The sequence below is a fragment of the Nyctereutes procyonoides genome, unplaced genomic scaffold (genome assembly GCF_905146905.1).
Source record: "Nyctereutes procyonoides isolate TBG_1078 unplaced genomic scaffold, NYPRO_anot_genome, whole genome shotgun sequence".
Lineage (NCBI taxonomy): Eukaryota > Metazoa > Chordata > Mammalia > Carnivora > Canidae > Nyctereutes > Nyctereutes procyonoides.
In genome coordinates this window covers 5,657,849-5,679,790 of record NW_026575049.1, presented here as the reverse complement: position 1 = coordinate 5,679,790, position 21,942 = coordinate 5,657,849, and the positions used below count along the sequence as shown (strand labels likewise).

The window sequence follows — 21,942 nt, the reverse complement described above, 5'->3', positions numbered from 1 at the left end:
TGCTTTCCTTTCTATTTTTAATTATACAATAACTAAAATGTCTATTATATAGTCACCTACCCATAAAATGGGGGATTTTTATCAAAAGATTCAGAGTAAGAAATAAAAGACTAAATAAGGCCTTAAATAGCTTTATTGAAATCTGTATAAATAAACATGCACATTTCAAATGTAAACTCAAGTGAACTCAAGTGCAGACAAAATTTTAACCTCTGTCATGCAGGAGGTTAGTTTACATTAAAAAAAAAAGAAGAAAAAAAAGAAAAGAAAGAAAAAAGAAAGAAAATAAAAGAAAAGAAAGAAAAGAAAAGAAAAAAAAAAAAAACCCAAAGCAGCTTTTAAAATACCAGGATGAAAAACCAGCTTTAATATCAAGGTATAAAGCAAAGCCATGATCAACATACCTCATTTATCCTGGTCAAATGCATTTTTTTTTTAACTTTTAAATGCTAACATAAATAAATAATTTACCAAAATGTGCACTCACAGAGTGAACTTTTATTTACAATACACAATTTATAATCTATTGTATTTGATTAGTTCAAGTGAAGAACATTATACTTTTTGCTTTAATAACAGTGGGACACAAAGCAATTTCTCAGGTAGTCGATATGTGAAATGTGCCCCAGCATTTAGATTTTCTATTAAAGGCAGTATTGTATGCCAATCGACAATACATTCTTTCAACTAGATCAAAGGGAAAAAGCAGCAAATGAAAAATGTTTCAAATGTTCACACATATTTTTGGCATCCTGGATCCTTGAATGTGGTGAACTAAAATCAAATTCAAGGTTTGTATGCTTTATATACTATACAGGTTCTGACTCTAGAACATGCAAATGCCAATTTTCTTAATTAACAAGTTACCTTCTGAGAAAAGCTGTAAGGCTATGGTGAATTCCATCAGGAACACACAAAGAAAGTTAACAGACCTACCTTTAAAGCCAATTGTCCATTAATGATTTAAAGGCCAGTATATTAAAAAAATTTCTCATCTAAGCTTGATGTAATTATTACTATGGATACAGAATACTATTAAGTCTGTCCTTATATTACAATAATTGGAAGAGCTAAAAGTTGCCAAATTACCAAAAATGGGGTAGAGAAAAACAGCAAAAATTTTAATTTTGGACCAACACTAGATTAAAGATATGCATTTTAAAGCAAGTCAAAATTTTTTTGAATATCTAAGGAATAGATCCCAATAGCAGTAAAAAATACTTACATTTAACTGAAAAATGATTTTAGATGGAGTGTGAAATCTAGAACCTGTTTTCCACAGCAGCAAGATGAACATAATCTGGATTTTTAATGATACTACAAAAGAAAATAACTTTTCAAAGATTGTTTCTTATATCATGATTTGGTTCTTTAATAGGCCCATATTGATTACCAGGGATAGATTTGAAAATTTGGTTTTCCAAGAATACTACTGCAGTATTTATGCCACATTGATACCGCAGCTAAATATCATAGTAGTCGTGGCAGCCTAATGCACATGAACTAGATTATCCAAAAACTAAGTTCAGCCATAGTTTTCTTGCAGTATTATTAGAGCAAAATAAATGACCAACATCCACAAATTTAACATTTGTCATCAATTAACTCACATCCAAAAAATTAAAGAAAACATAATTCATCAAAACAGCAGCAAACTTAAAAGGGATTTATTTGTGATTTCCTATATATATTTAGCTTGTAATTACAAGACTGTAAATGTATTAAGAGACAATTTCTGTTAAAGTTTTCATTGTGTTTCACTTCAAGTACTGCACAAGTTAAAATCTGATAAAGGATTTACATTCGGTTATCTGAAACTCCCCATCTCAGACTTTTGTTTAATGTGGTGGGTAACTTCATCATTTCAACAGATACCACCAGCAGGAAAGTCTCTCTTTTATGGCTTCTAGGACTTTCATTAGTTAGTGTGCATACAGTTTTCATTTTCTATATCATTGTCATTATCATTGCTATCTTCATCACTTTCTAATGGGATGCCTGTGGCAGCTGAAGCACCTTTAGTTTCTCGGTCAAGAGGAAAAAAGCCAGTTCCACTGAAAGTGTCTTGTCTCTGGTAGAAAAGTACATATGCTGCTTTGGACTGTTGAAAAAACAAAGCATGTTAAAATGGTCATGATTCTCAAAGATCACATTAAGTATACCATAAATGTTTCAGCTGGTAACCAAAAGACTTTGGTGACAGAGCCTAAATCAAATTTAAAAACCACAAATGGTCAAATGGAATTTACTAAAATTGGTTTATATATAAGACAACTTCTATGTATAAAGAAAGAATACTCACTAGAATTAACATTTTTATTCTCTATTACATTGATCGAACAGATAAGTAAATGCAAGTATATCACAGATTAACCTAGCTACTCTAACATGAAACAATTCTATGCCTTCTTCCCTCCCATCTCTAAGGAAAAGGTAAGCTTCTTTCTACTACTAATGGCTTCACTTGAAGTTTGCTATGAGTCCAGTTCTTCCTACCGTTTTAAGGATATTGCTCCATCCATCATCACCGCGTATCCTTACTAAGTCCTCCTCTACTGGACTTCTTAGCGTAACAAATACTCAAGTTGTTTCCATCTTAAATCCCTTTCCATTCTACTGCTTCCTCCAGGTGCCAGTCTGGCAGAGAGTCATCAAATATTCATTTTCACTCTCATGCATACTCTTTGATTCAGTATGATCTTTTGCCCCAGTCACTGTAATAAAATGGCTTTCACTGGGCAGCCCAGGTGACTTAGAGGTTTAGCGCCGCCTTCAGCCTGGAGCCTGATCCTGGAGACCAGGGATCGAGTCCCACATCAGGCTCCCTGCATGGAGCCTGCTTCTCCCTCTGCCTGTGTCTATGCTTCTCTCTCATGAATGAATAAATAAAATCTTAAAAAAAAATGGCTTTCACTAAGGGCAATAACTTGCTATAAACAAATCAAATGGGTGCTTTTAAAAGTTCTTTTAGTCATACTCTCTGTAGCATTTAATGCTTTAGTCCTCTTTCCGCAACAAACAATTTTTGGCTTTTGTGACACTACTTTTCCTTAGATCTTCTATCTCCATGGTTGCTTCTGACTTTTTCTGTGGGCTCATTAAATCCTAACCTTAAAAAAAAAAAAAATCATGTTCTGTCCACCGCCCAACACTCTTTCTCAGTATCTTCTCACTAGGTGGCTCATTCAAACCTATGGCTTCAACTGCTACCTAAGAGCAATAATGCAAATCTGTAACTTAAGCTAGTTCTCACTTCTGAACTCCAGTCCTGGTAGTCCCACCACCTAGTAGAAATTTCTCTAGAGCTATCACATAAGTAGCTGACATTTCAACAGCAAACTTTCCTCCTGTATTTTCTACTGTGGCGAACACTGAAGTCAGTCATCTTCAACTTCTCCCTCTGTGCATCTACATCTTCATTTACAGCCAATCTTCACCAAGTTCTATTAATTCTATCCAGGAAATATCTTATAAATCCATTTCCCCCTTTGTCTATAAATTACTACCACAGTTACTCTACCACAACTTTCAATTCAGAAGCCTGTATTGATGAAATGACAGCCTTCTTTTTGCTGGAGGTTGTAATGCTCTTTCTGCTTTTCTCAGAGCTTCCCAAATTTATTTTATTTTTATTTTTTTTGAAATAGGCCTAACTGGTGTGTGTGTGTGTGTGTGTTTTTATGATAGTCACAGAGAGAGAGAGAGGCAGAGACAGAGGCAGAGGGAGAAGCAGGCTCCATGCACCGGGAACCCGACGTGGGACTCGATCCCGGGTCTCCAGGATCGCGTCCTGGGCCAAAGGCAGGCGCTAAACTGCTGCGCCACCCAGGGATCCCGAGCTTCCCAAATTTAATAATGCTCCATTACTTAACAATCACTCATGCTTCTCGTCTTTAAGGAAAGCTCTAAACCGTGAAGTACGTCATCTTTTTTTATCTGACTGCCAAGTTTAGCTTTAGTCTAATTTCTGCCCCATATTTAAAACAAGTATATCCTTTCAGTAATACCAAATTATTTGCTGCTCCCCTAAATATCATGTTCTCTCATGCCTCCTTGGTTTTGTAGGTACTCTTTTCTCTGCTTAGAACAACTTTACTACTTCTTTTTTTTTTTTTTTTTGTAACAACTTTACTTCTATTTCTAGTGGCAGACTCAGGTCAAAGACCACTTTCTCATGCAAACTTCCCTACACTGGTCCTATCTCCTTAAACTAACCTAAATCGGTGGAGATGGCTATCAAGATGCAAGGTAACATCAAATACATGTATTGTATATAAACAAGATATATTGTTTATTTGAAGGCAAGATTAGGGCAGGACTGTCAAAGACACATTGAAGGAGGCTGTAGACAATTTCAGGATGTTTTGGTTGGGAGATTTAGAAAGGAGAACACAATTAATTGAAAAGCGATGGTTGAGACTTGAAATTAGAGGTCTAAATATAAACTGGAAATGTAATTAACTTAGGCATTTATGTATTTTAAAAATATTAGCATTCAAGGCTCTTTGTGTTACAGCTATAGGGACATAAGCAACAGTATACACACGTAGATAAACATATAAATTATCTTTAGAGAAAAAACTTAAAATTATTTCATATCTGTTCACCCAATGGTGGATTAAAACTATGTCAATAATTGGACTCAGAAGTTCATTAATTTATTAAATTTAATGATATAAATTGAAGACTTTTAAGGCATAACAAACTAAAGAAAAAGCTAGTCTCTGTCTTCAAAGAATGTAAAATTTAAACTGGGAAATGAAGAGGTCAGTGCTACTCACACTAAAAGAAAATGTAGTTCTACATGGAAATATGAGTTCCATGCTCACAAGAGCAAACATTAGATTCCTTATTATTTGTACTATTGTGATCAGTAAAATTTTAGAAAGGCAAACTTTAATAGAGAAAAACCCTTATCAAACCAAGTCTTAGCTTTCTTCTTAGAATAAACTTGTCATCCTTTCACCAGTCAATATTTGATAATAAAACCATGCTCTGCTGGGAAGCAAAACAAATGTCAATAGTTTGCCTCTAGCTGTGGCTGATAAACTGATATAAATACAAAAGATGTTACTCCCTCATTTTTCTACTCTTCAGAAAATATCAGATACTCAAGGTTAATTTTTTAAAAATTTTCTAATTTGTTTCATCTAATCATGTAATTTTGAGCTTAAATGTTTAAGTGTCACAAAGGGATAAGGCTTTACTTTAAAAATCATAGGTATGGTAAAAAAAAAAAAAAAAAAAAAAAACCTTTAAAGAATTTTTTTTTCTAAAGAATTTTACTAAAGAATTTTAGTACTCTGATTTTAAGTAGTCAATGTCCCAAAATGTCTGAGCCTGTTTTCCAAAGGAAAATTTTATTTTCATTAGAAAACTCCATTTTTCAGGTTGAAAACTACAAGAAAAATTTTCATGATGCAATTTATGCTTCTATTAGTGGGCAAATTAGGAGACAAATTTCCACTTACAGGACAATTTCACATTTCTTTAAATCAGAGAAAGTGTCTCTTCACTATCAGAAACTGCTAAAATACAGACTACAGTGTTCCATGGGGAGCTTTTAAAAAAGTGATGGCTGAGATTTTTAGGAAATAAAAACACACTTACCACAATCTGGTCTTCAGATGCAGTTGAGACACTACTGTCATCAAAGTAGTACCATTTTCCATCATCTTTGTTTTTTGCGAAAGCAGTATCTAATGAAAAAATATAATCACTTCTGTGACTGAAATGATCTATGGTTTCTGGGGGGGGGGGCGGCAAAACTTTACAATCATCTATATAAGGAATACGTATTAAAATTACATGAAAATCATTTACAAAGGCCTATCTATTACACATCCAACTTATTCCATTCCATTGATTAAAGGCTTTAATATATTTCCTACAACCTAAATGCCTAAGGTACTTTTCAAATAAGTTGAAATCTGTGATTTTTTTCATCCCAAGGACAGATTTATTATTTTTCAATTCACAGAATAATACTAATGACAGACAATAAATGAGAATTAATATTTATGCAGTACTTATTGTGGATCAATGCTATGTACTTTATATGCATTATCTCACAGAGGAATTATTCCTCTAATTTTAGAAATGGGGAAAGTGAGGCATCAAAAGTAGTTTAATCTAACAGGAAACTGTTAAGTGGCTGGGTTAGCATCTAAACCCAGGTCTGTCTCTGACTCCAGAGTTTGACATTTTAATCAAAATTTAAATTTTGTATGACAAATACTTTTTCTATAATACTATCTCATTGATTTGTAATTTTTACACCAAAATCCTTTTCAGTCTTTAACAAAAGTACTGAGCAAGAGAAAAAGTTTTGTACTTTTTACAATTTGTACAAAAATTGTACAAAACTTTGTACAATTTATAAAGATTTGCTTTATCTTTAAAAGTTAGAAATTCCCCCTTTATACATCCCATGCTTTGTCTGAACTATCCAATAAACTCTGGGAAACAAAGCTGCAAAATGTCTACAAAATAATTATCTGTCATAGCTTCCAAAAAGTGATACTTTAGAGGCTGTATCTTCTAAATTGTTCTACCCCTCCCAAAACAAAATTATTGCTCTCCTGGGTGGAGCCTATTGCGGAAGTTGTCAGTTGAACTGAAGTGCACTGTACCTACAAATTAAAAGAAACATTCTCAGAATGAATAAAAAGACAAGATTTAGCAATAAAATGGTTTATAAGAATAAATCCAACAAAAAGGACCCAGAGTTTGCAAACCAAGTGATATTGAGAGAAAAAAAATACATCAAATACTAGTAAAAGGAACAACAGAGAAAGAAGAGCTACCCATTTTAAACATAAATGCAACTACTAATGCAAAACTAATAAAATTGTTAGTAGAAATACATAAATCAATATTTTAATAAGAATGACAAATTCTCAGAAATATTACAAAATATAAAAAATAACCTGAGATACTAATGATCTGAAATATAACTGATAAGCTTCAAATATAAGAAATATAGAATTTTATGTCTGGATGGGGAATATGTATGTTTTTCAAGCACACAAACATTTAAGAAACAGACCATGTATTGGGGCACATGGATGCTTTAATAAACTAAGGATTAATATAGGCAATATCTCCAACTGTTGTGTAATAAAATTAAAATTAAGACAAAAGGAGAGCTTAAAAAAACATGTATGTTTAGAAAAGCGTATGATTAAATGCCCCTGGACATTAGAAATTAGAAAATCATAAAGGAAATTAAAAATATATATAGAATTAAAAGTAGATGAAAATACTACATTTCAAAGTTTATGGAACAGAGATAAAGTAGTGTTTGGAGGGAAATTTATAGCTTTAATTATAGACGTCAACTGAGGAGAAAAAATGTAAAGCAAAAGCTAATAAAGCACTCAAACCAAAACTTAAAAACAGAGCAACATAGCAAACTCAAAGTAACAAGAAGAAAAACATAACAAAGGGAAGAGAAGAAATCAGTGAGAGAGAATACATACATAGTAACAAAAAAAATTTAATAAAGCATGATTAGTAATCAAAAGCTAATTCTCTGAGCAGATTAATAAGATAGACCTTGCAGAAAACGGACTAAAAAGAAAATAGAGGAACAAAAAAGGGAAAAAGATATAGCATAGTAGCATATGTAAGTATTCTCAAACTGGAAAACACAGATACATTTTTAGAAAAATAGAAAATACCATAATGCTTACATCTTGGGAAAAAGAAGACTGAACAGATTTCAATAAGCATGACATAAATAGAAAAATGTATGGGTGTGAAGCCCAGATAATTTTACAGGAGAATTCTACTAGACTTTCATGAATAGTTAATTCCTATACTATACTACCTGCTTTAGGATATAGAAAAAGAGTAAAGTATTCCAGCCTGTTTATTACTAGAGTAGACTACGTAATCTTGATTCCAAAGAACCATATAAAAAAATTAAAAGACCATTTCACTTATGAATGACATTTTCACCCTAAATAAAATTAGTTCAGCAAATTCAACTGGGGATTTAAAAAAAATCCTAAAAGGTAAGTAAAAATCCTAAAATCCTAAATAAAATTAGTTCAGCAAATTCAACTGGGGATTTAAAAAAAATCCTAAAAGTAGTAAGTAAAGTAAGGTTTATTCTAGGAATGCAATGATAGTTCAACAGAAAAACCAATCAATTGGAGAGTGTGGGCTGGTATGACTGTCCTGGAGAGCCATCTGGGAGTACATAAATACTCTATAATGCAGCAATCTCACTTCTGGGTATGTTGCTCGAAGAAATTCCCCCACAGGGGACCATAAACGATATTTATTTTATTGGTCTTGTGGTGGTAGAGAGTTAAAGGCAATTTGGATGTTCACCATGCAGTGAGTAGAGACAGAAAATATGGCTAGATTTAAATCCTGAGTGGTTAGAAGCAATGAACTAAATGGCCAAAAAGTAACATGGATAAGCCTTATGTGTTAAGAAAAATATGTAAGATCTATAACACAGTACACCAATTATGTAAAAATTAATGATGCATGATTACTAACAACACATACAACAAGCACTTTAGAAAGAGAAGGAAAATGGAAAAGGACAGGAGTCCTGACCAGTGATGACCTGTACATGAAAACCGAGAACCATGATTAACTCAATCTTCTATTGATGTTTAAAAAAAAAAAAAAAAAAGGTTCAAAAGATAATTCATTCATTAATCAACATTTACTGAATCATTACTAATACGTAAAACACATTTACACATTTTCCCTTTCCTTTTCTCCCCTTTGTTTTTTTCGTAGGCTCCACACCTAATTTGGTGCTTGAACTCACAACCCCATGATCAAGAGTCACATGCTCTACTGATTGAACCAGCCAGACACCCCATATTTTCTAAGTAAAAAATATCTTAAGGAAAAAAGTCTGCAGTTATCAAACATCACAATTTTGGCAAAATGGTAAACGCAACTTACAGTGTCCTCCTCCCATTCCTCCATAGTGGTTGGAAACAGCAATCAAATTATAGCGGCAAGGACCTGCATTTGGATTAATTAAGAATTCCGACATATCCAGGTCACTGTTTAACAAAGAGATCAAGTTAGTTTTATGTTTTCCCTAAATGTCATTAATTCTATTACTTTCTGTCAATGTTGCATGGCTCTCATTTATATAAAAAAATAGCTCTCTCACTAAAGAAATCACTAAGAGCCAAATAATGGTAAAACATCTCTCTCTCTCTCTCTCTCTCTCTCTCTCTCACACACACACACACACACACACGCACGAACACAAACATACACACCTGAGATTTGACTATTGCAGCAAAAACTTTTCTTAGGGGTTGGGAATTTTACAATTCTCTACGGATGGCTGTTTATTCAGCTTAATGTTTTCATGCTAATACATTTAACTCTCACAGTATATAGTACAATAATCATTACCACTTGCCATTGGGATTCTTTTCATTTTTCGTAATTTTGAAGTCATTTTTAGAATTAAATAATTAAGGAAGATAAATGATATTAAAAAAAAACTTTCACAGAAATCTTATAATATAATTTCACAGAATCTAGATATATCTAGACCCCAATATTTATTCTACATTTTCCTGTTTCCGATGATCTATATACCCCAAGTAGGCAACACTCTTCAAAACGCAATCAACTGTTGTGTAATCTGTCATGTATCAAAATGGAGCATGACCATTTTATAGCTTATCATTATTCAGTTTTTTTGGACTTCTATCACTAAAAAGCAGTAATGATTCTAAATTTCAAATATGTCTCTCATAGTTTCTAGCTTACCATTACTTCTGGTTCTTCTTGTACTTACATTGTCAAAATGCTATATATTCTTGAGAAAATTTTGATGGCTCATAATTTTGTTAAGGAGAAAAATTACCATTTTTTTCTGGTAAAAAATGATTTTTTTAAAAAAAATCTCTATTTATTCATGAGAGACACACAGAGAGAGGCAGAGACATAGGCAGAGGAAGAAGCCTGATGCAGGACTCGATCCCAGGACCCCAGAATCATGCCCTGAGCCAAAGGCAGATGCTCAACCACTGAGCCACCCAGGTGCCCCTGCAAAACGTTTTTATTTTTATTTTTTATTTTTTTTAAATTTTTATTTATTTATGATAGTCACAGAGAGAGAGAGAGAGAGAGGCAGAGACGCAGGCAGAGGGAGAAGCAGGCTCATGCACCGGGAGCCCGACGTGGGATTCGATCCCGAGTCTCCAGGATCACGCCCTGGGCCAAAGGCAGGCGCTAAACCGCTGCGCCACCCAGGGATCCCTGCAAAATGTTTTTAAACTTAACTTTATAAAACACCAATCAGAATAAGCAATCCAAAGAATGTTTGCAATATCATATCTATTTCTTTTTTTTTTTTAAAGGTTTTATTTATTTTCGTGAGAGACACACAGAGAGTGAGACAGAGAGTGAGGGGCAGAGACACAGGCAGGCCCCATGCAGGGAGCCCAACATGGGACTCGATCCTGGGTCTCTAGGATCAGGCCCTGGGCTGAAGGTGGTGCTAAACCGCTAAGCACCCTGGCTACCCCATCTATTTCCTTCTAATCACACACACCTGCCTATGGTAGTTGTTTAGTTATTAACTGTATCAAACACCTGGTGCACAAATATAAAATATAGAAAAGAATACTATCAATGTTCTTTTAGTAAAATGGGAGAGTACCAAGTTATTGCTGTAAAGTATTGTGTGAAGTCCTTCCTGGATCACGTGAACGAGAATATATACAATTTCATTTTTGTCCTTATGAATTCTCAATTAAATTTAGTGAAAGCTTAAAAAAAAAAAAGACTACAAAGATGCTATCTCCAGACTTTTTACAAGAATGATATAATACTCTGAATAATGCAATAAACTGAAGTATGACACATCAGGGATAATTGAGTATACTACTTTGTTCATCCTTTTCAGCAGTTGCATTACTGTTTAATATTACTTTCACCTTTTTAAAAAAGTATACTTGAGAATAATTGATGATTACTGATGAAATAATTCCTAGGGAAAAAAAAATCACTACGATTCCATAGAGTATCTTAGATTTAAAAACAGTGCCAATGAACCCATATGATAATGCAACACAGAATTACTTTTATTCTACTGTTTAAGAAGGTGTATTTCCTCTTTGTTCTCTGAAAAATATCTAAAAAGGAATAAAAATTCTTACTGATCCTTACCAACTGCTGAACTACTCACAAATACACTTAAAAATTGAAGTTGGATCCAATGCTACCTGATTTTTATAAAAATCTACAGGTGTCCAATATTTATACGGCATAATTAAAACTTACTTGATGGGAAAATCAACTAAGGTATCCAATTTGTCTCTCATGTATCGACTGTAAGAAAATCGCTTGAGATGTACCACAAGTACTGGAGGCAGGGACCATAAATCCAATTTCTTTGTGGCTTGCTGATGTTCTTTACAATTTGGACAATACCTAAAAATAAAGAGAAATATTTAAAGCTTGCTAGGGGCAATGAAAATAATAGATAAAAAAATATGTGGCAAATTCTACATTTATTCAGTGGGCAATTATATATGCCTAATACATACCAGACTAATGAACTCCCTTATTATTTTTATCTTCAATCAAATAGATTTAATATTATAAAGTAACATGTAAATAAGTATTCAAAGAAATGAAGACTATTTACATTTTAGTAACCTAAAAGAATACAAAACTATTTTGAGAGATAAATATCAGCAAATCTCAAAACTTCTGGGCTTTAATGGAATTAATAACACCACAAAACCCATGATTTCCCTAAAAACCATTTCTATCAAAATGGCTACACAGCAAAAAATTCTTGGGAAAAAGTAACTAAAATTAATTATCCACAGTAAAATACTACTATAGAAAATATAGTAATGAGATTAAAGCTTAATGTTATAACAACAGTTTTAAAGCATTTGAATCACTTATTTATTTAAATTAATTAATTAATTAATTAATTAAATTCATGAGAGACAGAGAGAGAGGCAGAGACACAGGTAGAGGGAGAAACAGGCTCCCTACAAGGAACCTGATATGGGACTCAATCCTGGGACCCCGGGATCATGTCCTGAGTCAAAGGCAGACACTCAACCACTGAGCCACCCAGGTGTCCCTCAAATCACTTTTAATGGACTATTTTCATTTAAAGAAATGCTTTATTAAAATATCAAAGGGAATTTAGTTATTGCTTTTGCAACTTGATATATCACATACCTCAGTACAAATCCTTAAAAAATAATTAGAAGCAATATTTTAACTTTGTCTCTTACCAGGGATCTTCAGCACCTAGCTTTTCTTTTGTTGTAAAAAGTTCAATGCAATCTTTTAATTTCACAAAGGGTTTTTTAGGAGGTTTATATTCCACACTTTCATGTTTTTCAAAATCCTAAAGAGAAGTATTTCTTGAGTTAAGAGAACAAATGAAACAAAACTCATTTTAGTGATACCATCTTACTATGAATAGTAATGAAAAACTCCTAAACTTTCTCAAAAGAATTTCAAAGCTTATTTCAGCTGAGATTTACACATTTCTAAAAAACTTCTATATACACACCTATATGGATAATAATTAAAACTGTTAACAGAAAGCATGTCTGCAAACCAATAAGCCTTTTCTAGTACATAACCATTTTTCTATTAGCACAATAAAAATATTTGGTGGAAGCAAAAGATTATAATAAAATTGTGATCAACATGGGAAAGATATGGAATGAGTGATGGCTTACCTCTGCAGCATTTTCATCAAAATATCTTTTTTTCAAATCAGGATCCCAATCCAAAGCAAGAAATGATCTTTCTAAGATGGAAAACATATTTTTTTCTTTAAAACTTAATATGTCTTCATTAAAATGAGCATATTTTAATGTTAAGATATATACCAGAATAAACAATCTCTTCTATTTGCCCTAGGTGATCAGGGCAATTGCTGTTTCCAAGCCATTAAAAATTTAAGGAGTTAAAAAAAACATACAAAACTTAAGCGTAAGTCTAACTTCCATTTAATAAACAGTGACAAATTTTAGTATACTTGTAATTAAGGCTTTTAAGATATAAATATAGATTTTATACAGAAAAGTGACGCTATTTTTTCATGACTGTTTCATAGTTTTCACCTAAAAAAAATACAACATGCTTTGCTCAAGTTCAGTGCTCAAGCCAGTTTTCACACTTACCATCTAGCCTAAGCTGCCTCTCATCAAATCTTATATGCCTGGTATCATCTTTGATGTAGTTGATATCAGTATTGCCTAAATTGTTGAACTGGAATGTAAACAATCTTTTTTTGTGTCCCGTGAGTTGACCTTTGCAAGTTTCCTCAGTACATAATCCATTTTCAGAATCATTATCTCCTCCAACTGAATCCTCAGACTGACTGTTTTCATTTTCGGAGGGAAGTTCTTGATCCTGGCTGGATTCATCATCTGGCTCATCTGTTTCCATTTCACCTAATTTTAGATATTAGAAATCTTTAAACAAACCCAGAGCTACATTTAAAAGTTATTAATATTAACATTATTTCTCCCAGGCTTGAAGAGATTTTTTAGCTCCTTAACTCCCATCCTTTTTTCTGAGGCAACAATCCAGGTGAAACGTTTTATAATTTAATAGGGAATTCTTACTTGGTGAGCCTTCTTCATGTATGCCATTTGGGCCATTCCCATTAATATTTTGGTCCTTACAGCAGTGTAGGGATCCTTCAGTTTCTTCAGCTTCAGTAGAAATTTTGACATATCGGCTTAAATAAAATCAGAAATCAAATTTAGTTCTATGAAGGTAAAAACTTAAAGTTTTCTATTCTTTCAGTAAAACAAAAATTTTTAATGGGCACTTAGTAGATTCAAGGATAAATCAAACTTAGGATATAGAACCATAAGTGCAAGGGACTAATCATTTCTGTTTTGGTTGTCTTTATAAAAAGAAAGAAGGTAATTTGTTACTTCCAAGTATTTAACACCTTTCTGTGTTAAATAAATTTGTGGCAAATAATTTCTTGACTTAGAATTATTATATAAATACCCTCATTTAGATTACTTTTACCTGTATAATGTGATCTTTATATATGGATTATGGGACTGTAATGATTTAAATAGGTATTACTAAATATGTCAGTTACAAAAGATAAAATATAAGGGATCAAATGGCAGTCTGGTTATGTTATAATTCAAATCAAGGTTTTAGGAAGACAAAAAGGGGTTGCCTTAAAATACTATCAACCATGAAAGTTTATCCTTTTAAATAAAACCATTAGCAGGAGTTCTTGAACAATCTGTATAAAGAAATGAAGCATCTGAAATTTGTTAAAATTTCAGAGTGCATACATGAGAAATTCCTATTTTTTTCCAACTGTAAACTTCTAGTTTAAAACAGCTAAAATAATTCATGCTTTCTGGGTTTGCAATTATCTCAGTAATGTGTTTTTACTTGGTCAGGAAACTGAAATAAACTATAATTTGATTTTTAAAATTGCTACCTGTTTAAACAAAGTTGAAATAATACAAGCTTATCAAAATATTCAGATAGTACACCACGTATTTACTTTTATTAACTATTCTATCACTCATTTTGTTAATGTAGAATTGTGTGACACTTACCACATTCTCAAAAGCAGGAGATTATAGAGCTTATCTTCAGTATTATTTCGTGGTACAGCCATAAGAAAAGGCTGGCCAAAAAGTGAAGAACCAGTATGGTGGGTATAACTTGAGTGTCTAAATTTTTCTCTTAGGCAAACAGGAATAACCACATGCTCTGTATCTTCTGTCCTATTGATGTTAATTTCAAACCTGTAAGGACAAAACTGACTGTAAAACTCTGAAAACTTTTATGTTATTCCCTCCGAATTTTTTCCCAAGTAATATTTTGCACAACGAATTTTATACTTACACATAAATATCGTCCCGTTCCATAATACTACTAAGGTTTTCATCCATAGCGAATATTCTGTGAAATCTATGATTGTATATATCAGTAACTATCATCTAAAAGGAAACATATTTCTATTAGGCTGGTTTTACATCACTGAAACACTAAATTCCAACTTATATACTTCAAACCCAGAAACACATTACCTTATCTGCAGGTACTCCTGACAAAGCAGACAATGCTGTACAAAGATCAAGTATGTTTCCAATTTTGGGGACAACCACTTTGTACTAAAAAACAAAAACAAAAAAAACTGTAATGAATGTATTACTTTGGAAGAAATACTCAGTAGATGAAAATGACCTCATGGTTGCCTCCTCACATTCACTTGGTATTTGGTTCACAGTGTCCCTCTCCAATCCTATCATTAATTCTGGCTGATGGGATCCCTGGGTGGTGCAGCGGTTTAGCGCCTGCCTTTGGCCCAGGGCGCCATCCTGGAGACCCAGGATCGAATCCCACGTCAGGCTCCTGGTGCTTGGAGCCTGTTTCTCCCTCTGCCTGTGTCTCTGCCTCTCTCTCTCTCTCTCTCTCTCTCTCTCTCTCTCTGTGTGTGACTATCATAAATAAATAAAAATTAAAAAAAAATCCTGGCTGATAATTTTTTTAAAAGATTCATTCATTCATTCATTATTTGACACATAGAGAGAGGCAGAGACACAGGCAGAGGAGACGCAGGCCCATGCAGGGAACCTGATGTGGGACTCGATCCCGGAACTCCAGGATCATACCCTGGGCCAAAGGCAGATGCTTAACCACTGAGCCACCCAGGCGTCCCCCTGGTTGATAATGTCTATATGGATAATTTATCTTCGCCTTATAGTTCCTTCGCTCTTTGATTCTGAGACCCACACTTACATTCAACTATAGTTCACTTCTTGCACCTTGTCATAAACTTGCCCCACCTCTGATATCTTAAACCTCTTATCAGGCTACTGACTGACTGATAGCTAATTATTATTCCTGGAATCTCATTTTCCCATTCTTGGCTTGCATTTAGAATTCTAGTTTTAATTCAAAATTTTCTCTGGATTTACCAGCTTCCTACTGTCTTCACGCCCTTCCATCCAGATCCCACAGGATCCATCACTTCAATACTCCACTGCAAAACGTTTAACTATTTTGTTATTCAATTTTATTCTTGCTATACTTTCTTGGAGCTGTTCAGATATGCTGGAGAAAACTGACCAATTTTAGAGACTGGTTTGCTACAAATCCACAGTGCTTAAATCTTAACAGATTGTTCAACACTAGCCAGAAATTCTGTGCATCCCTTATTTGCTTCTTCTTTCATTTTTCCCAGTAACTATACACAATCTTCACCATTCATTAGGCTTCCTTACTTTATAATTACTCCCTTCACTATCAGCAGAATACCAAAAAAAAGTAGGGGCTACTGGACAGGAAAATATCCAACTTTGTGTCCCTGAACAAACTTCTAAAAGGTCCTTTTCTCCATCTTTTTTCTACACAGGGAAAGAGAATCAGATGTTACCCTTCCCATCTTACCACTAGCATCTAATGTTCTGATTCCCATCCTGTTCTACTTCCTTGGGAACCTAACCCAGCAATCATCCTTTATGTCATTTTACCTTGATTCTTACGTAAGCAATGGAATAATCTACCAGTCTCTCAAAAAACCCACAAAAAACAAAATGCAAAAACCCAGTCCCTCATTGCCTTCCCTCTGATAATCCCCCTCTAGTTATCTTCCTTTCTCCTCTGCTTTATAAATATAACCTTGTTAAAAATAATGTCTATAATGACTATCTTAAATTCTTCACTTTCCATTCACTTATCAAACTACCCCTAGCTTTCTGTCCTCATCTATTTAACCTATTACCAAGGTTGTCAAACTCCTTTAGAATTTTACCCTTCACCCTCTTCTTGATTCTATATGCTCTCTTTAAAGCAGGTGACAATATATTCTAATTTGCTTTGTCTCAGCCCTGGATGAACCTGCTGTCCTGGTAATATAATGATTAATAATGGCCCCTTTTACTTTTAAAAGAGTTCTGGTTTAGATGATACATTACAGAGTCACCCTAGCCTTAGGGAATCTCATCCTTCTAAGACATTCAGTATCACTGTCATAGAACTCACTGCCCAATTTCTATCTCAACCAGACATCTCTCTTCTAGTCTAGATAGATAAACTTAATGCTTACTGATAAGCTCTACCTAATTTTCCTCATGCACCTCAACATGTCCAGTACTAAACATAGATTTAGGTCATGTTAGGGCAACATATCCAATATTACAACAGGCTTCTTCCTAAACCTTGCTTCCTATATATATCCCATTAAGGCAAATAGCACCAGTGTCTCCTCAGTTTTGCAACCCAAAAAACTTGGCATCATTTTTGAATACTCTTAAACAGTTTTACTTTTTTTTTTTCATTTTTACTTCTTATATTCAACTGATTCTTCTGTCACCCTGATACTAATCTTAAGAGTTCTAGTCATTTTCATTTGTCATGTGATCACTGCAAAACTCTCTTACATGGTCTTAGTATATCTGACCTAAGTTCTTCCAATCCAGTCTTTGCAGTAGCCTGGGTCTTCTTTCTCTAATAAAAATCTGGTCACATAGTGCTCTATTTAATAACCTTTAATGGCTCCCCTAATTTTTAGGATGAAGTCCAAACCTCCTATCATGGCAGCAAAGTTCTTTATGAGCTTTGTGAGTTCTTCTGCTTACCATATTATCTACTTCTAATTTCCAGAAGTGGGCCATGTCGTCTTTTGCCTTTCGGTCTTTGTATATGCCACTCTCTTGGTCTACAATACCTTTATTTCCAGCTTTCATACACTTAAAACCTAATCATCCTTCAGGATTCAACACAGGCATTGGCAGTTTGGGTGTATCATTCCTTTTGTATGTATATTCCTACAGCACTGCCACAGCATTTTTCACATTGTATGAAAAGGTTCTCAGGAACAAGAACCAGGAACATCTTTGTATTTCCAGCACTTTGCAGAGGATCAGAATCCAATACGTAATACATGTTAGTACAATTACTAATAAACTTCTAAGACCTAAATCAACTTCACTGATGGGAAAACTCATCAAGTAGGTTAACTCAGCTAAATTTCCCTTTCCTTTCTAGCTGGTTAAACATACCGTTAGCGAGCCTATCATTTTGTATTTGAGTTGTTACTTCTTTGAAGTAGAAAAAAAATGCCCGATGCCTTTATGCTAACCATGGCTCCGATCTCCACAAATCTGTATTTTTGGCCACCAAGTGAGAAAAGAGTTATACTAATGAAATTCATATTGCTGGAAAAATAATTTAAAACCCAAATTATGGGAGAACATTCAATACACGCCTACAGCTAAAGTGAAATTTGAATGTGACCTGTCCCTATGTAATATAGCTTACTTTTGTATTATTGGCATAGGAGAGCACTGCCTTTAACAAATGTACTTTAGAGAATGTGAGCATATATTCCCCTGGCAAAAAATAAAAGCAGGCCTTCCTAGGCCCTACTCAATATTCTGAGTAGTACTGAATGAAATATTGATATGAGACCATCAGGATCAGTGAGTTTGTAAAGGAAACATAAAGAAGGAGCAAAAGAAATAGGGGAAATTTACATTACTGAGGGCACGACTAGTCTTCACTAGACTTTAATTAGTTTGAATGAAAGGACTATACTTGTACTAGGAACACTTCATTTATAATGGTCGTGTGGACAGTAAACCCAAACACTTCCACCAAATTAATGGTAAGATCATAACTTTGTTCAAAAGCAGACCTTTCATACAGATCTCATGATATTGCTATTGGTTGAATTGTGTCCACTTAAAATTTATGTGTTGAAGCCCTAACCACCAATGTAATAATATTTGGAGATGGGGCTTTTGGGAGCTTTACATGAGATCAAAAAGGTGAACCTCCATGATGAGATTAGTGTCCTTATAAGGAGATGCTAGAGAGCTTGTGTGCTACAGGTATTCTCTCTCAACACACTGAGGATAGGGTTGCCTGTAAACCAGGAAGAGAGTCTGTACTAGATACCAACCATGCTAGTACTCTTGATTTTAGACTTCCAGCCTCCAGAATTATCAGAAGATAAATTTCTGTTGTTTAAATCCACTCAGTTTATATGGCATTTCGTTATAGCAGCCTGAGCAGACTAATACAACTATGCTCTAAGAAACTGTACTATCTGGCTAGAACTCTGAGCTAAAGATCTTTAGTCAACAGTTCTCTAAAGCAGGAACCATGTCTGCTCTGTCTGCCAAACAGAGTTTTACATTCTCACTGGGTGACCTACACATATTTGAATGAATGTAATTTTTGAATACTTCTGCTTTAGTAGTACTGCAAGTCATGGGGGTTGGAAATACAATGATTTACAAAGTTCCTATCTTCAAAGAACTCACTGTCTAACAGAGAAAAGATAAGTAAACCAGAGGTCATAATAAAATTTGATAAATGTGATAATAGCATTTCAGGGGCACTCAAAGTAGAAGAGTAAGGAACTACTTTTGTTAGTGTGGTTCAAGCGTCAGGAAATGATTAACTGATTAGTGAAGGGAGAAAATATAGTGCTTTGCTTAGAACATTACTGAAGCGAATATTTATAGCTGAATTAAATTTCTATTTCTCTTTTGAGTTCTTAAGATGCTTAAAAATTATAGGTATTTAAATATACCACTATCAAATCATGAATCAAAATGTATGGTATTAGTTTTACTTCCAACAGTCCACTAGAAAAAAACTTACAATTAACATTAAAGTTCAAGTTGGAAAATAGGAAAAATATTTGTTAGGCTCATATTTATCTTAACACTGCAAAATTGAACAACCTCTCATTTTTCTTTCATAAGAAAAAGACTGAGAATTTTGTTTTTATAAATAATGATAATTTATAAATCCCTCACCATTTCAAGATTCTAAAAAGTTGTACTAATTCCCAAAGTATTTAGCTTGTAAAATCTCTTATATAAATAAACATTATTGAATTGTGCTTGAGACACAAGGTCTCAACACTAAGTTTTTATAAAAGTAACAAATGCAAAGAAAATAATCATGACTTACCTGCATAGGTTTGGTAAGTGGATCCATTCTGACTAAATATACTTCCAAGGTACGTTCTTTTTTCATGGGCAATGGAAGTGTCAAGTAACAAAAAGGATCAAATGTTACTGAAATCTTAGCACATTCAGGACAAACTAAAGTTGATTTGAAAAGGCCGTGAAATATATCTACTATGATAGAATCATTTCTTTTTAAATGGTTTTCCCAGGCTTCTTCAGCAACTATCTGTAAGAAAACCAGACACATATTACACAAAGATATCACATTATTATAAAAGTGGTGACAATAATGACATTAAATTTACCTTATCTGGCCTTCCATCTGCATCTTTTAATTGTATATACGGTTTTTTCCTAATTCTATTCAAATCTTCATGTAATCCATCTAATAGGAAAGCTAAAAGCTCTTGACAGTCTTGCTGCTGGTATCCAGAAAACTGAGGTGCAAAACGTCCTACTTGGGTCTGTAAGAAAAGCAAAAGTATAAAATCAGTTATAGGGACAAGATTGATTTTAAAAAAATTGATTCTCGGGGATCCCTGAGTGGCTCAGTGGTTTAGCGCCTGCTTTCAGCCCAGGGCATGATCCTGGAGACCCGGGATTGAGTCCCACATCGGGCTCCCTGCATGGAGCCTGCTTCTCCCTCTCCGGGTCTCTGCCCCTCTCTCTCTCTCACAGAGAATAAATAAAATCTTAAAAAAAAAAATAAAAAAATAAAAAATTAGATTCTCATCATTCATTGATTTCATATTTTGTGAATTCATGAACTGCTAAAATCAACTTGTAGCACTTTTGCAGTCATTGGCAGATACGGTAATTACACATACATAAATATAATTACATATCTAAATATACATATATTTTAAATATTTTATTTATTTATTCATGAGAGACACAGAGTAAGAGAGCAGAGACACAGGCAGAGGGAGAAGCAGGCTCCCTGCGGGGAGCCTGATGTGGGACCCAATCCCAGGACCCCGGGGTCACGCCCTGAGCTGAAGGCAGGGGCTAAACTGCTGAGTCACCCAGGGATCCCCTCTAAATAATAAATAGCTAATCTGTAACCCAGAAACGAAATGCTGACCTGAGCAAAGAACAAGGAGAAAATATGGTGAAGTTTTGTACAAAGGATTTGGAAATACTAAAGACTATTAAAATTCAATAATATTTCTGGATCACTATAAAAAATTACAAAGTTCTCATTTAGTTGGTGTGTCTAAAGAGGATAAATCTCAGGGATAACAGGAATGTTTGTGTTTATATATAATTTTCCTAGTCTTTGCAGTACTAAGTATTTTTTTGATAAAACTGAAAAGAAATGTGAAAGAAAAGTCAGGTATCTAGAGACTGTTTACACATAATTTCAAAAGACAATATCCAGTAAAATAAAACTAACTGGAATCATGGGTAAGGGTTGTAAAATAGTTTGTCTAACCTAGCTTGTCCAAAGCTCAGAAAGTTAAAGAAGATAAACACAGTAGTGTTTTATTTTTTAAGAACTACTATATTGTTAATAAAATGTTGCCTAGTAGATGTCTATATGAGCATCATTTAAGTTGTGTTAAAAAACAGCTGAAAACTGCTATTCTCTTTAAAATAGAACTCACCTGTTAATAAATATGAAGACTTTTTAAACTATATAAAACTAAATTTCAGCTCAATTCTTATTTGAATGACAAACTAAATTATTTGAGGTTTTATTGGTTCTGAGAAGTAACCACAATAAACTTAAAAGTTTAAGGATTATATTAAAAATATTTAATATGTGGTAGTTTTGCATACCAGTTTCATTTCATTAATTTTTCAAACTTACGACTCTCAAATTGAGTTCTTAAATTTCGATGACATGCCTTGTAAAGGCTACAAATTTAGCCTTTACATTTGTAATAAAAATTAATGTAGGTTTCTCAGATACTATATTCTAAAACCAACTTACACATACTCTCTTGTCATTTTGTACCATAACAGTGTTTTCCAACCTTTA

The 21,942-nt window shown here is 33.7% G+C and overlaps 1 protein-coding gene across 4 annotated transcripts in view; it reads right to left on the bottom strand.

The window, feature by feature from the left end:
* Nucleotides 1-480: 480 nt before the first annotated feature.
* Nucleotides 481-21,942, bottom strand: part of USP15 (ubiquitin specific peptidase 15) — a 120,518-nt gene continuing 99,056 nt past the window's right edge. For all 4 annotated transcript variants that reach the window (XM_055328297.1, XM_055328298.1, XM_055328299.1 and 1 more), the window contains 13 exons: nt 20,264-20,422; nt 19,960-20,184; nt 15,060-15,143; nt 14,875-14,969; nt 14,583-14,774; nt 13,611-13,726; nt 13,164-13,436; nt 12,717-12,787; nt 12,261-12,376; nt 11,284-11,433; nt 8,935-9,038; nt 5,611-5,699; nt 481-2,101 (listed from right to left, as the gene is read on the bottom strand). In XM_055328297.1, the coding sequence (XP_055184272.1) occupies nt 1,919-2,101; nt 5,611-5,699; nt 8,935-9,038; nt 11,284-11,433; nt 12,261-12,376; nt 12,717-12,787; nt 13,164-13,436; nt 13,611-13,726; nt 14,583-14,774; nt 14,875-14,969; nt 15,060-15,143; nt 19,960-20,184; nt 20,264-20,422 (1,857 nt within the window). In that variant the 3' untranslated portion in view covers nt 481-1,918. The remainder of the gene's footprint in view (nt 2,102-5,610; nt 5,700-8,934; nt 9,039-11,283; nt 11,434-12,260; nt 12,377-12,716; nt 12,788-13,163; nt 13,437-13,610; nt 13,727-14,582; nt 14,775-14,874; nt 14,970-15,059; nt 15,144-19,959; nt 20,185-20,263; nt 20,423-21,942) is intronic.